The sequence below is a fragment of the Lactuca virosa genome, chromosome 5 (genome assembly GCF_052849685.1).
Source record: "Lactuca virosa cultivar CGN04683 chromosome 5, Lactuca_virosa_CGN04683_v6, whole genome shotgun sequence".
In the NCBI taxonomy this organism is placed as follows: domain Eukaryota; kingdom Viridiplantae; phylum Streptophyta; class Magnoliopsida; order Asterales; family Asteraceae; genus Lactuca; species Lactuca virosa.
Window position 1 is genome coordinate 258,100,973 of NC_136430.1, and position 17,250 is coordinate 258,118,222.

A 17,250-nucleotide genomic window follows, 5' to 3' on the forward strand; every position below is an offset into this window, starting at 1 on the left:
ACATAATCATCTGTTTAAGGATAAATACGTTTTTATTAAATAAACAGTAATTACTATTAAGTAAGCACTCAAGTACTAAAAAATTTCAAGGTAAAACTTACTCCATTGTCGTGTAGTAGCTCTTTTTGTTGTAGCAGTGATGACAGGCCACATGTAGACCCAGGTTTTGTTGTTGACTTTGAAGACCCAAAGGACGGAAAGAAATCCTGCATCTAATGAACATTATTACATGTTTTAATCTTGATGTCAAATTTTTCAAGGAACTTTTTTTTGGCCTTTTTCTTTCTATTAGGCCTGCGGGAATCGTTCGACAAGGATTTCGGTACCCCTTAGGCGGGGTGGCTGCAACGGCTACTTTCATTTATTATTATTATTATTATTATTATTATTATTATTATTATTATTATTTTTTAAAAACCTCTTATAAGTACTATAACATTTAACCATTTTAACTCATCAAAATCAATTTACAACTCATATATACTCTCTCAAAATATTGTCTTTGTCATCATCATCGGACATGTTTGATGTCTTGTTTGAAACGACCATAGAGGTTATTCAGGAGGCTGAACAGACGATCGAGCAACTACAACAAGAAAATGCGGATAATTTCTATGTTTTTATTTTAAGTTTAATGAATTTTTAGTTTTTAAAAAATGCTATGTTTGAAATATTTATTTTGTATATTAAAAAAAAGTAGCATGGCAAGTGTGGCCTACGCCTAGAAAATGACAAAATTTGGCTAAAGTATGACAAATGTGACGTGACGCTTACGTAGACCGTGGCAAGTGTGGCACCACACCCACCAGCCTTATGCGGTCTCAGCACACACCGCATCGCGTACTCGGCATGGTCAACTAGGCAGCCCTCTACCAAGTTTAAATCTCATTCATTTCCTCTAACTACCAATCAATGACTAGCATTTAAAAAATACTAAATTTTAATTTACAAAAAGTGTGATAAATCATCCTCCTAAATAGCTAAAGTTGTATGTGGTAGGTGACATGAAAAAGAGTGGTAAAAATGACATTACTCCTTCTAGCCTTACAATATTGCATTTTCATTATTTTTCCTAATTAAAGCATGAAAAAAATAATTTATAAGGGTAAGAAAGTATCAAAAGTATACGAAAAAATATTTATTATATTTGTTTGTAGGTGTATTACGAGCAAACTATAGTCTTTGTACACATATCACCATTAAAGTTTATATTTTGTTCAAAAAGTACCATTGGTGTTACTGAATAAGAGGTTACTAGCCACGTGGCAAGACATGTATCATCCCACATGACAGTTGACATAGATTTTAGGGTTAATAGTGTATATATTTTACCATTAAATTTTTTTGTACACATTTTAGCATTAAATATTTATGTACACATTTTATTATTAATCTTACACAATTTGTTCAAAAAATACTATGTCTAAAATACTTATATAAATGCATATTTTTACTTATAGATAAAGTAGTTTTTGATGAAATTTTTTTTGTCTGAATACCAATTCATTATCAAAAGGTTTTATCTTAATGATCCAAATAACCTATATCACTGGTTTAGTATATTATGACATTTTTTTGATTGAATACTCATCATTCCTGCAAATCCAACAAATTGATATCATAGCATTTGAGGTATGGGAAATCCATGTACATTTTTTAAACATCACCATCCACGAGGCCAAAATTTTAATCATTGCTAACTAAAACACTTTTTCCAAAAAATATTCATGTTGTGGCTTTACCATGTTTGGGAGAACTTACACCTAAACCGTATGTTTTTCCCGCTGCATGAAATATTGATATAAAGGTGGTATTCTTTCTTTATACTCATGCTTGGTAAAATGCAAGATTAATGGTAAAATGTATACATAAAAGTTTAATGGTAAAATATATACATCAAAGTTTAATGGTAAAATGTATATAAAAAAAGTTTAATGGTAAAATTTAAAAGTTTAATGATAAAATGTGTATAAAAAATCTAATGGTAAGATGTGTAAACAATCAACACTAAAATCTATGTCGGGTGCCACATGGGATGACATGTGTCATGTCACGTGGCTGGTAACCTATTATGTCGGTAAAACCAATGGTACTTTTTGAACAAAATGTAAGTTCTAATGATCATAAGTGTACAAAGACTATAGTTTGCTTGTAATACGTATATAAAGAAAAGTTAAATGGTCATTTTTGTATAATTTTGATACTTTGTTACTCTTGTAAGTCATTTTCTCTTAAAGCATTGCACTTTGCCTGCAATGCCAAATCTTGTTGCTAACTTTGAATCACTAAACGAGGGAAAGAAGTCTGATATGTAATGAACATCCAATTTATTAACCTAAATATCAAATTAATTTTGCCTAACTTTAAAATGTCCATAACAAGAATCCATATGGATTTTTCATCAGTGCTTAAAATTATCTCGGTATCATTTTTTAGACAATCGGCTACGTAGCCGGTAGTCCTCTTCATTGTCGTTTACATTGCTCCATAGCCTACTAAAGTATCTTCTTAAAACCATTTTAACTGATAAAATATAATAAATTTCAATGACTTAACAATAATCTAATATTAATCATAGATGTATCACATTAATTAACTATACAAATTATATATGGAGTCTTACTTGTTTGCAAAGTGTAATCCTCACCTTTGCCAATCCCACCTTTCAGCAGTGGCGGAGCTAGAATTTGGTAATGACGGGGGCTTGCATCAGTATAAGACTTTAATTTTATTTTCCAAATAATGTATTAAATTGAGACAAATTTAGAAAACAATCATTTGAGTATAACCAATTAAAAACATAAACATTTATTTGTATTCAGCCAAGTGATATTTCTGTGTTTTGAAATTAAATCTAAAAAAAAATAAGGTATCCACTATTTAGTTTAATTAGGATGAACTCATAAAAGTTTTGAACATGATTGCCTTAAAACAATATATATCATTGGTAGTTAACAAAAAATAGTTTATAGATTTTAGCTTCAATATCATATTTTAAATAAAACTTGAGCTCTTTTATTTTCAACCACAATCTGAAATCAAAACGAATTTCAATAACCACAATTATCACACGAACATCTAAAATTGAGTCATTCTTAATTTCAGTAGTAATTTACGTTAATTTTATATGTATATTTTAATATAATAATAATCTAATATTTACAAACATTGACACGTATCTTTGAAAATAATTGAATATAGCAATAATTTTAACAAATATAAAAAGTAGATGAATAAATAACTTAACTTTTAGTTATCTATTTATTTGTGTAATTGACGTAACTAGATTTTTATGTGATAAGTAAAATTATTATTTTTTTTTTAAAAAAAGTTTGGGCTATATGGGTTGGCTGGCTAAGGTGGCTAAGGTGATATAATTTATATTATGGCTAAATTAAAAGAGTCATGTTTCAGTATTGCAATTTAAGAAAAAATAAAGAGAAAAATCATCAACCCAGAAAAGTATTACACTTAAATCCTTTATATCTAGTAAAATCTAAATTATAAACATACCATGTGGAATTTAGATAGCAAACAACTAACCAATTGAATTTAGTCACGTTTAAAACATCCCAATCTACATATAGTCCCAAACGTACAATTCTTAATTAAAAAATAAGATTTTTCAAATACAACGTTGTAATTGAAAAAGAAGAAAGTACCAAACTATAATAAACAAATACATGAAAGTGCATTGTTGCTTCTTGCATTTAGCTCATTTAATAACCCCACACTTTCTTAGAACCTAAGTACTTATGTCAAATTGACACCTAAAAAGTAATATTTTGACTCTAAAATCAAATGATATTAATAAAAACTATTAGTGATTGAACTTACCTAAGGTTCTAAATGGCGTGAGACGTGACTTGGTGGTAAGGTCGAGCCTAAACAATGACGAGTATTGGCGAGCCATGACATTTTTCAAGGCATGACAATTATATATACATTAAAAAAGATAAATCATATAATTAGAGAATTATATAAAATACATCAAGTTTTTAGAAGTGTTATATTACCATTTTAATATAAAAAAGTTAATAAAAACTAACTTTTTAGGTTTGATAAGAGAAAACAAAAACAAAAAAACAAAAAATCCTATGCCTTGAGAAAAAACTCGCGCCATAATGCGATAAGACGCGCTTTGACACGTTATTTGGCCACTACACTTAACAAACCTGCATTGAACGTTTTCGTAAAGGCTACACCACACCTTGTGTCATGACACGCCTTGGTGTGCACCATGGCACACCTTTTATAACCATGAACTTACCTTAACATCACAACCATTTATTAGTGTTTCTTCATCTTTGAACTTCGTGATTTGTAACGAAGTTGCAAACTGGCTTAAAGTGGTAGTTGGCTTGAAGTGGCAACTAAGAACACATGAGAAGAAGAAGAAGATAAATCCACAAATCAACACTATTTATGTTTTTTTTTACTAAATGGTCATAATCCCTCCAAAAATATACATTTTGACTTAATATTTTGTTAAAAAAACCAACACCATGGGCTGTAATTCACTAAATAATCAACTTTCTAAAGACAACTTTATCATCTGCCTTTACATATCTACTTTACCCCTATATAATCAAACACAGAAAACCATAATTGATTTTTGTGATTATAAACCTTTTTAAGATCAGGTGATCAAATTTCTTCGAAAACACCATCCAATATAAAAGATAACTCTTCCCCTCAATATATTCTCATAGTTGTGTAATAAAAATAAATACATTTAAGAACAGATAAGCAAAGTATCAAACTTTATGCCTAAATATTATCATATTTACCCTAATTATTAATCAAAATTATTCCAAAACGTATTCAACCAAACATGTTCTAAAATATGCTTTCAGTTGAGCGTAATTTGGCTTTACTTTTAGCAAATCATTATTCTCATAAAAATACTTAAAAATCACTACCATCTATAACTACATTTTTCGCTTTTATATATTTCCAATTGAAATGTACTTCGAAAGTTCTATCCAATTAAGGCCTTGTAATTTGAAAGTTCACTGAAATAAAACATTGTATTTTTAATTCTTTTTGTTTATTATGACATTATACATTGAAATATCTACCCAATTATAGCACCTAAAATTGTTTCTTGGTTGATGTAGCTATAATTGATAGATATACATTGCTATTTCAGGTAAGGAACGGAGGTCAAAGTTATATGTGATTCCTAATGTGCAATAAGTATACAACTTCTTTGCTATGTTTTTTTTGTTAGTATTTAGCAACAAAGTTCATAGGAGTAAGCAGCTTATACTAAGAAAAGTTAAAAATTTTAATTGTTAATTAAGAGACATTTTATTAGTCTTGGTTGTGCTAATCACATACCATGTATAAAAAAGTAATGGAATTTTGGGAATGTAGACTTATAAAATGTCTCTTAATTAACAATACAAGATTGACTTTTGAGTTTTATATTTGCATATAAAACAAGAAATAAGACTAGAATTGGAAAAGATATCTTGAAGATAGGTGTGTAAGACGTGCAACCATTTTACCTTTTAAATTACCTTTTAGAATTGGTTGTTTTGAGTATTTCACTTTTGAGTTTTGTAGATGTCATAATATATAATTCTGAATTTATGATGGCATATATGATGAATCTTGCAAATATTTAAATTATTTTTGGTTGTTTCTATTTTATGATTTGACTATAATAGCAATGTTGCTTTTGATTCGTTTAGTACACTTTTTTCAACAACAAAGCCTTTGATTCGTTTTATAAGTTTGGAGAAACTCTACGTTTCCTCATGAGACAAAATCTTTTCCTCTATTTACAGTCAAGCTTCATCATGTTCCACACTTCCACTTGTTCCCTACAAATACATTTCATTTTCAAGTAATAAACAATGGACAAATACCAAAAAAAATCCCAAGTTTTACACATAAACTTGACAAAAGCTTTAAATTTTTTTAGTTGGTAAAAACCATAAGTTTTCGAATAACCTTTCATTTTTAACCTTTTATTCGGTCATCAATCGGTCGTCCCTATTTTATGTTTATTTTTTTAAATGGAAGGTTTTCTGAAAACATACGATTTTTATCAAAACAAAAAGTTAGGGCTTTTGCTAACAAAGCGTATAAAACTTGGGACTTTTTTGGTATTGGTATAAAATACCAAAAAAATCCCAAGTTTTACACGTTTTGTTGGCAAAAGCCCTAACTTTTTGTTTTGGTAAAAATCATAAGTTTTCAGAAAACCTTCCATTTTAAAAATAATAATAATAATAAGGACAACTGATTGATGACCGAACAAAAGGTTAAAAATGAAAGTTCATAAAACTTATGGATTTTACTAACCAAAATAGGATTTTACTAACCAAAATAAAAAGTTACAACTTTTGTCTAACATGTGTAAAACTTGAGACTTTCTTGGTATTTTCCCAATAAACAATCAATTCAAGAGATCGATTTTATAGCTGTTACCATGCTCCATTAACATTTTTTTTCAAGAAGGCTTATTCTGTTCAAATAAGATTATACAAAATGGTAAGAGTATTACACAACCCATCAACCAAATGCACACATACCACTTTCTCCACAGTTACAACTAAAGACACACACGCACACTAGTACCACATTCTATCATGCTCTCTTTACACGATATAAACACTCCTACCATTTTCTATAATCTTATTTCCATACTCTTTTACAAAAGAATAACATTACATTACACCCCACAACTACCGATGATAACCCATGGCTACAACGGGTACCCGAACCTTATGCCCTCTGTTTCCCTTCAACATAACTTCTCCAAAACTATAATTTCCGATTACTGACCTCACGGTTAGGGTCACGGTGAACCTACGTGATGCACCGGGTCCTATGGTCATGGACCGTGGGCTCGAGTCAATGGCTATGGCTGGACCCATTCTTGTGGTGATTGTGTATGTTTCTTTTTCATTGACATTTGTAACAATTCGTGTTACGGTTTGGGTTCTAACAAGATGGGAGATTGCGATTGAAGGGGAGTTTAGATTGTAGGGGTGACCGAGGGTGTAGTTACATGGGTGGTGTGTGTAGTTAAGGAGCTCGTGGTAGTTGATTCCGGGTGTTGTGCATAGGAATCCGAGGTAGTCTTGATAACCTGGAAAAAAAAAGTAAAACTTGTTAGAGTGCGTTTGGTTGCGGAAAATTTTCTAGTTTTCCAGGAAAATTTCAAATGAAAATGAAAATTTTGAAAACGGGTTTGGTTGATTTAGGTTTTAAAATTTTTCCAAGAAAATGAAAATTTTCTGTTTTCCAAATTGTATGTAAATTAGAAAAGTGATTTTTATAGTTTTCCAAAGTTTTTCTAAATTTCTAAGATGGAGGATGAAAACTTCATCGGTTCCAACCAAACATGTTTTCAAAAAATTTCATTGAAAACTGAAAATGAAAACTCAACTTTATTTTCTGAAAAAAAAATTGGAAAATGAAAACAGTTTTCCACAACCAAACGCACCCTATTGTGGAAAATTGTTTTTATTTTTCTAGAAACGTTTTCAGAAAATAGAGTTGAGTTTTCATTTTTGGTTTTCAATAAAAATTTAAGAAAACAGGTTTGGTTGAAACCGGTGGAGTTTCCATTTTCCATCTTAGAAATTTAGAAAACTTTGGAAAACTGTAAAAATCATTTTTCTAATTTACATACAATTTGGAAAACAGAAAATTTTCATTTTCTTGGAAATTTTTTAAAAACTAAATCAACCAAACGCGTTTTCAAAATTTTCATTTTCATTCGAAAATTTTCATGGAAAACTGAAAGATTTTCCACATCCAAACCAAACGCACTCTTAGATTTTGAGTGGAAAGTTCATGTGTGTTGCATTGCAATAACGGTACGAATGCATGTTTTTGATGTTATGTTTATGATGAAGGCTAAAGGGTTTTCCAATTTTATGTGAAAGTTTTTGGTTTCCTTTGGGATTTTGAAGTCAAAGATTGGTTTGTTTGACCTTACAAAAAGCCAAAAGTCAAAATATTCCATTGACCTTAAAAAAGTCAAAAGTCAAAACATACATACCTGCATCAAAGACAAGACCAGGGTCCAAAGCAGCTCTAGGATTGACATGTCCACTTCCATAATCAAAAGGTGTTGCAGGGACAAAAATCAATGTTTCTGACTCTGAATATTGTTCGGATAAAATCGGTTTTTGGCCTCTATCCAAAATATTTGCACTTGTCATTAAAGCCGATTTAATAGCTGCTGGGCTCCAATGAGGATGCTTTTGCTTTACAAGAGCTGCTATTCCTGCTATATGTGGTGCAGCCATGCTTGTTCCCGAAACCATAGCAAAGTTTTCACCTATTCCAACAACAAAAAAAAAAAATCATTTGTCTGTCTGGATAAAGTGTTGTTTGGATAAATGATGTTTAAACAGTGTTTGAGAAAGTAACGAATGTTATTTTTTTAGTTAACAAATATTGCTTTAATAAAAGCTTAATTAATTCAAATTAATTTATATTCAAATATTATATTTTGTTATAACTTTGTGATAATATAATTTATAAAGTTATTGTAATAAAAACATGTAATACATATTTGTTAAAAACTAATTAATAGAAGAGACATTTTTTGCAATGGGAAATCGTCAGAAAAGTCCCAATATTTTCAGGAAAGTTACACTTTAGTCCCAAGATTTTTTTTTGAACATTAAAGTCCCGATTATTTTTAAAAACACGATAATATGTCATTTCCTGTTAAAAGAAAAAAAAGGACTTTTTTGTAAACTTGAGCTAAAATGAAATAATCGGGACTTTTATGTTCAAAAAAAAAATCTTGGAACTAAAGTGTAACTTTCCTGAAAATATTGGGACTTTTCTGACAATTTCTCTTTTGCAATCTATATAAGTTACAAAAACGTAATATACTTCTTGATGTAATAAATAGTGTTTGTACCATTTTTAACTCCATTTTGATGTAAAAAAATAAAGTTGGGTTATATGTGACCTACAAAATAAGAGTTTTATGCAGAAAAATCCTATTATTTTGAGAAAACTTTTGATAAAGTCCTAAATCCTTTTTTTTAACAGAAAAGTCTCATTGTTTTGGGAAAATCACATAATCTGTCATTTCCTGTTAAAAAAAAGGGATTAATGCAGAAAAGTCCCATTATTTTGGGAATTTTTTTAATGAAGTCCTAAAAGTTTTTTTTTAACAGAAAAGTCTCGATTATTTAACATTTTGCTCAAATTAACGAAAAAGTCATTTTTTATATTTGAATAGTAAAAACTTTTTTTTAGGACTTTATCAAAATAATGAGATTTTTCTGTTCAAAAACTTTTTTTTAGGACTTTTTGAAACTTTTCCCAAAAGTTTGGGACTTTTTGTAGATTTCCCTAAAAAAGACTTTTTCATTAATATGGACAAATAGTTAAATAATCGGGACTTTTCTTTTCAAAAACCAAAAGAGTTAAAAGAACTTTATCAAAAATTTTCCCAAAATAATGAGAGTTTTTTTACATAAAACCCTACAAAATAAAATTAACCAAATCAAGCTTTCTTTTTTTACCTATATAATTAACATCATCCGTCCCATTCGGGCTCCAAGAAGCCCAAATCAAAGAACCCGGTGCTAAAATATCGGGCTTTAAAAGATCCGCATCACGATAACTATAATCTCTTATATTGGGCCCACGGGCCGAAAACAATGCAACTATTGGAGCCGATTTATGAAGAATCGGCTCCAAACCATTTCCAATCATTCCCTTAGCTTTAAAACTTTTCACTCTTCCGGTCCAATCCCTTAAAGTAGACGCTTTATAATACTCAATCAACTCCTACATATTTCAAAAACTTTACAAATAACGTTACCATGAATTTAAACACCAAAATTAAACAACTTATAACAAATATTTATGATTTACCATTGATTTGTCAACATCGATGATTAAAATTCCCGGAATTCCGATAGCCATTGGATCAAATTTTGTGCCTGGTGAGACATTTTCAACTGCAAGAACGAATCCAATTGCACCTAGGGTTTTTGCGGTTTGGGCGACTTTTGTAACAGATGAAGAGCCGATTACAAAATTGAAGGAATATCCGCATAAAAGAATGTTTCCTTTTACCATGTTTTTGTTTAGAAGTTCGGGTCTTTGGCAATCTGTAGGACTGAATTTTGTAACTGAAGAATCTAATACGACGTCGTTTGCTGCAACGAGAGTGTACTTTTGATTTGGATTTGTAGCGGCTGCATTCGTTGAGTATATAATGAAAGTTTAAAGATTAAAAATTAAAAATTGAATCGTTTTACAAAATATTTTTATATAATCATTTAGTAATACAATAAATTTAGAAAATAGCAAACCACTAAGGGGGTGTTTGGCTTAGCGTTTGCAAAAAGTCACCAGACTTTTCCAAATAGTTCATTTTCCATATATCCAAATTTTCCATATATCCAAAAGTAACTTTTACAATATCTGTTGTTTTTACCAAACATTTTTTAGCTTTTTATTTTTCCTAAAAGCTAAAAGATGTTCTAAAAGATAAAACAAACACCCAAAAATAACCAAAAGTGGAAAGATCATGTCACAAAATGACAACCTTTTGAACATTTATCATAATGAGTAGTTAATGACCATGTGTTTCGAAAAATATCTTTTCTTTGTGAAATTGAGTTCCACTACTAAAAAATTGCAATTTAAAAAAAAAATTGGTATGGACCACAAATAAATACAATTCGAAAAAAAAGGTGGTCATTTTGTGAATATAAGTATATAACCTTCCCATTTCATTATTGTGATTAGCGCTTTAAATAAACCTCTAACACAATGTTATTAGCTTTTTATAATTACAAACTTTTTTTATTTTTTTTTATTTTTTTATTTTTTTTATTTTTAACGGCAAGCAGGCAATTAACCATTACAAACTAGAAACGTAACTTGGAAAGTAGAGTATATATATATATATCTTAAATTGTTACATCTTTAATTCTTCTACCAATATTTAACCTTTAGTCCTAAATGTTGTATATTTATTCGACTTCATTAATTGTATGTAATTTGAAACTCACATCATTAACTTCCTATCCGTCTTATTGATTATTCTAATACTAACAATTAATCTCTTTCCTTATTAGTATATACTAACATATTTATTATTCGAAATTTCTCTCTTTCCATATTGATAAAAAATATATTCCAAAAAAAAATAAAAAAATCTTCTGGTTAGAAACCGGTTTAACTTGTTTTTGTCCGGTTTGAAACCGGTCTTCAAATATTACGGACCAGTTTCGTGTCGGTCCAGGACAATTTGAGTGAAACTGTCCTGAACTAGACTGTTTGAGTCAAACTGTCATGAACTAACCGGTTTAACTTGTTTTTGTCTGTTTTGAAACCGGTCCGGTTGTGTCAGTCCAGACAGTTTGAATCCAACTGTCTTTCTTGAACTAGACTGTTTGACTCAAACTGTCATGTACTGGACTGTTTGACTCAAACACCAGAAGGTTTTGACTAAAGAATCATAAAAATAAAACTTACGTGACAAACCAATTCCCGCTAAAATCTTTCCATTTCCAAGTGTCAAATGGTTTTTATATCTTCGATCATCAACAGCAGCAGCTACAGACATAATCCATGGACTATAAGACACCAAAGATTTTGCATACGGCCCACCATTTCCAGCCGCCTGAGCAACAAAAACTCCCGCCTTCACAGCCGCCAGAAGCGTAGCATCAAAGGGGTTCAAGAAGGTGGTTCTGGTGGTGGCCGGAGGACTATTGGGCCCCACTGAAAGATTCAAAATGTCAACACCATCATAAACCGCCTGATCAATCGCTGCAACAACATCAGCAACAAATCCTCCAAACAGCCTGTAAAGCGCCTTGTATACAGCAATCCTATTTGAAGATAACATTTAAAGTTTTAGTATTTTAATATTTTTAAATAAGTATAATATGTGTGAAAAAAGTTTTATTATTTATTTGTTTATTATATTTACCTAGCACGAGGGGCCATTCCACTTGCTTTTCCAAATTCGTATCCATGAACTCGAACTGGGATCCCGTTATTTCCCGCAGCTATTGCTGCAGTGTGACTGTGAATGATATTAGGATTAAAATTTAAAATTAAAAGAATTTGGAGGTTATTGTGAAATTAAATCGATATTTATAAATCTGAGTATATTGGATTTGTATATAAATATGAAGATATCGGCGATGAATTTGTGTGGAAGTTTCGCTAGGTTTGACCTTAAAAGTCAAACGGCACTTCTTTTGAAAAAAAAATTGAGCACGTGAATTCGAAAGAAGTTTGAGAAATTCACGATAAGGTATGTTTAATTTTATAACGTTTACAAAGAATTTCATATCAATGGACAATGATATATAGGAATAGACCACATAAAATATGGAAATTACTAGTTTTGACCTCCAAGTTACACTATTTTCCTAAGGGCAAATTTGTAAAAACTCAAGACCTAATCGAAAAACATCATTTCCGATACTTTCTTTGTTAAGTTGTTCTTTCTGCTTTTAATAAAAAACAACCATATATAGCTTACCAGATTAAATCATATCCAGATAAAAATAAAATCTCAATAATTCAAAAAGAAACTATAATTATTTGAGGTAATGAAATGACAAAACTAACCTTCCATGTCCATCACCATCCAAAGGCGAAGCAAAATCAACCTCGGGATTAAAAGCACCGGCTGCAATGGCGGCTTTTGCAAAATGTTGGGCACCAACGATTTTTCCGTTGCAAAAACTTTTCTTTGTATCGGAATCAACTTCACATTTCCCTCTGAACTTCGGAATCGGACCATATGGTTCGGAATCAGGATTCCGAAAGCTTGGATGATGTGGGAAAACACCGGAATCAATGAATCCGATCACGATATCTTCACCGGCTCGATCAAATCCGCCCCCCATTGGCCAAACTCCGGTGGGTAGCCCGAGAAATTGCGGTGTGTGTGTCGTAAGTTTCTTCACTTTCCAATCTTTATCCACTGATTTCACACCAAGGGATCCCCTAAGTGTTTCTGCCTACTAATATGTTAAGATTGGTTTATGACAAGTGTATATGCAAGAAATAGCAATGTACTTTTATTTATTATTATTATTTTTTTTGTAGTTGTAGGTTTATAGCATCCTACTTTCTTGTGCATTGTATTTTGAAAGATGTGTTAGCCATGTCACTTTTCTTTTTACAAAAATTGTTAGAGTTAGTTATGTGAAAAGGGTATTTTAGTAATTTACCGTTAGTTTAGTTATTTCTATGTTTTTGTAATCGTGTATATATGTGGTTGATTAGCTTCATTTCTAGTAATGAGAATTTGATTGATTCATGTTCATCATTTTCTTTATCTCTTTGATTCTTTCATCATAACAAGATCTACCAAATTATAGCAATGTCATGTATTTAGAAAATGATTTATAGTGTTATTATTAGATAGGTTAATAGCAAAAAGGGACAAATTTTGGATGCTATAAATATAATAAACAAATAAATAAATGAAAATACGTTACTATACAATTAAAAGTCAAAAAGTCCTGATTTTGACCTGTTCGGGAGATAAGTCAACAGCAAACCCATTGATAAGATGCTTGTAACTATACAGTTTCTTGTAAGTCCCTTCATCAAACAAAGTTTCAAGAAGAGAATCATGCTTCGATTCCAGATGGAGGGAATATGATGAAACCAAATCACTAATAAAAAAAAGATTCAAGTGTTAAAATAATCATAATTGCAACATTTTAAGTGAAAAACCTTGAATACGATAAAGTTTTGTGATTTTTTAATATGAAGGAATTGGAAAATTTGAAAGATAATTTGAAGAACACGAACCTAGTGACATCAAGTGTCTCATCGGCTTCAACAGCAGTGGCTTCAAAACCACTAACGCCACCAGTGTAACTTATAACAGGCTCTCCTTCAATTGTTACGATATAAATCTCTGATTCCCCGATAATAAAAAGACTAAATAAAATTATAATTGTAAACATATCTTCAGTTATCAATTATCATCAACCTCCTACAATGATACATCATTTATTAGAAAAAAAAGATTAGAAAGTAATAAAATTAATCAAGAACAAGAGAAAGAAGGAGATTTCGAGTGTTTACCAGTTTGATTCAATCTGAAACGGATTCTTTTATTTGCATCTGATAACCCATGTGATCAACCTGGATATTATATTCACACATTTACACACACAGATACATATATGTGTATATTTATATATAAATAAATATATATATGTACGTATTGATGACGACGATAAGAATCAAAAAAAGATTATTGTGAACTTCACTTTTTTACTTAATTAATAAAACCCAGTAGAGATAAAAGCATTTAAATCAAACCCAAATGAAAAAGATAAGAACTTTACTCACATTGATCCAAGAAAAGAATCAAATCAGATATAACACCATCTTCACTAATCCACCATAGATGACAACATAGCAAAGAGATTTGATTCCCAAAGTCAACAACAGTGAAAGAAAGAGCTACATTACTCTATAAGGGAGACCTATGTTTAAATTATAGTAAAGCTTGATCAAGAAAGTGCCTAATTTTGCAAATGGGGATATATTTAAAGAGAAGAGTAAAGGAGGGATAGTGAGGGAGAGAGAGAATTAGTTAGGGTTCTTCACTTTTTGGGAACGCAGACAAGAGGGCAAAGATGGTGGAGTGTTGATTGAATTAAATTCATAAATCAGAGAATTTATATATAAATAAATTTGGGATATTATATCAAAATTAAACTTTGGATGCTATATTTTATTTATTTTATTAAAGGTTTATATTTTATCACATGATGAAATTTTGCTACTTGTTTTGTGCTCAAGTATTTTGAGTTGGTTAGTGGGCAAAAGAGAAAGAACACAAAAAGAGATAAATTGTTGAATTATTTGAGTGTGTAATGTCGGACACCATTTTCTTGGTATCCGGAAGTCTTGACTCACATGCACTTTATTTTCCTATGTTTTCTTAGATTTTCTTCATCGACATGTATTCTAGAAAACAAAATCCATAAACCAAATTCTACACGTTCATTATATATATATATATATATATATATATATATATATATATATATATATATATATATATATATATATATATATATATATAGGTTTATGTTATTTTGTTTTTACTAACTATTGTGTGCCAGAATGCACAGATCTGGACCACCGGATGGAATAAAATCAAAGGTCATGATCTGAGAGTCTATGATATTAGAATAGGGTAACATGCACCATATAATCACACAATTTTCAGCATAAGAGTATTTTGGTCAATTTACCTATATTAAAAAAAGGAAATTTCCATAATTTAAGGGATAATTAATTCCTTTATTTTTTAAAAATCTGAATATTTTAAATTAATTCAAATTTAAAAATCCGATTTTATTCTGTCAGAATGACAGAATGCCAACCATAAACTAGTACATATATTTTCGGTTTTATTCTTGTAGAATACATTTCCAATGCAGTTATATTTGGTAATTGACCTGATTTAAGAATAAGATATTATTCATATACATCCAACTTGAGTCTATGATTTTATTCTTAATATACATCCGAAATTATACATATTCTAACAGAATATCATCAAAAATGAATAAAATTCTTAAAAAAAATATCATTCTTGAATATACAATTATTGAACAAATACACTTGATCATCTCCAATGGTCTATATAATTAACTTGATCTTCACATATATACTTGTTGTTGAACTCGATTCCAAATATTTCTCTTGTATGATCAATATTGAATTCCTTCTCCATACAATTCTGAAAGAATAAGATACATTACTCGTTAGTTTTACCATTTAAACAAATATACTTGTTGTTAACAAACATTCTCAAAGACATTCTAACAGAATGCATTTATATAAATAAATTCTAACAGAATACATTACAGAATGCACTTAAATCATAGTCTTTTCTTCTATATGCATAAACATTCTAAAGCGTGTATAAATGTATTCTGTCAGAATTACTAGAGAACAATCATTGTAAAAGAATAAAATTAAAGCTTCCTTGCCTTTTTTGGTTGTCTAGGTCTGATCAATTTGCAGGATTACATGTGAAGAATATTTCCCTTCTTCATTCTGAAAGAATAGTAGCCTTCTTCAAACTAAAGCCCTCTTTATTCTAAAAGAATATTGCCCTCATTCTGAAAGAATTTACAGGTTAACATTCATTTGGTAAAGCAAACAGAACATACCTGTAAGTGAACATTTTGGTTACCTGTGGTAGAATGAATTTTAGAGAGAGAAGCTTCTGTCTTTACTTTGTCAATCTAGAATAGTCAAATTTATTCTATAAAGAACCAAACCTGATACTTTCTAATGTTAAAACTTGATATAGAGTCTATTAGTTCTTTTTGCATACTCTAAACGACCCGCTTTACAAAAGGTGTGGATAATCGAATTCCTATCGTGGGTACCAATTGACAACCAAAACTAATAACATATAAAGAATTATAAAAAAATGAGTGAATACCAGTACTTGGATCAGTACCTATGCAAAAATCCTTAAGTGGATGGTCGGTGTGGATAATAGAATTCCTATCGTGGGTACCAATTGATTACAACCATGAAAACACTGACTAAAGAATGAAAATTAACAAAATGGAAAGAAGCAAGAAGTAATCCATTCCATTCCATCAGACAAAAAAAAAGCTTTTTTTTAATTCCAATGGAATCAATCATTCCATTCCATCATTCCAAAACACTACCGAAGTCCAGAAAATGTAAACCATATACCTTAGAGATAAATGATCCACTCAATTTTTGAGCCCTATACCATCTTGTTGACAGCACACGAAAAACTGCATTCACTTTTCTCACAATTCCAACCTACCACAAAACATACCAAATAACATGTGTCAAAATTCATTTTCTTTTATTTTTTGAACATAATTTAATTTTTTTGGATACATCAATTTCATTGGCCTTGAAGTCTTGTTGTAGAACAGATTGCAAAGCAGAAATTGCAGTCTGCAGTCAAACATGGGATGCATCAAGGATATGTCAATGTTAAATACAATTACACAATAGTTGCAACTCAAAGAAAGTGTAGTGATTCACCTGTTAGTCAATCGCTCAAGAGCTATGTAGAAGAGAGGCGTAGCAGTTCAAAGATGTCGATGATTGCAGAAAAAAAAATCGATTAGAGTAGATGGTGGGAAGTAAATGTGGAGAAGAAGAAGCCGATGAATGGCACTTTGGGTTTCGGTTCGAAGGTGGAAAATTCGACTGGAGAGCGGTGGCGAAACTGAGAAACAAAACCTTGTG

At 30.3% G+C, this 17,250-nt stretch overlaps 1 protein-coding gene across 1 annotated transcript; it reads right to left on the minus strand.

The window, feature by feature from the left end:
- Positions 1-6,422: 6,422 nt before the first annotated feature.
- LOC145111557 (subtilisin-like protease SBT2.6) lies at positions 6,423-14,651 on the minus strand. The gene is made up of 11 exons (XM_079047827.1): positions 14,338-14,651; positions 14,068-14,127; positions 13,789-13,975; positions 13,505-13,649; positions 12,592-12,986; positions 11,942-12,037; positions 11,482-11,840; positions 9,868-10,193; positions 9,513-9,780; positions 8,024-8,305; positions 6,423-7,105 (listed from the first exon to the last, which is right to left on the minus strand). The coding sequence occupies exons 3-11, from the start codon at positions 13,944-13,946 to the stop codon at positions 6,699-6,701; spliced, it is 2,436 nt and encodes an 811-aa protein (XP_078903953.1). The 5' UTR covers positions 13,947-13,975; positions 14,068-14,127; positions 14,338-14,651; the 3' UTR covers positions 6,423-6,698.
- Between the last annotated feature and the right edge of the window lie 2,599 nt (positions 14,652-17,250).

Coding starts and splice junctions, on each gene's coding strand:
- LOC145111557 (XM_079047827.1), bottom strand. CDS start 13,946: ATGTTTACAATTATAATTTTATTTAGTCTTTTTATTATCGGGGAATCA. Junction 13,650..13,788: donor GAGACACTTGATGTCACTAG/GTTCGTGTTCTT, acceptor TTTTTTTATTAG/TGATTTGGTTTCATCATATT. Junction 11,841..11,941: donor GGAATGGCCCCTCGTGCTAG/GTAAATATAATA, acceptor ATCTTCAAATAG/GATTGCTGTATACAAGGCGC.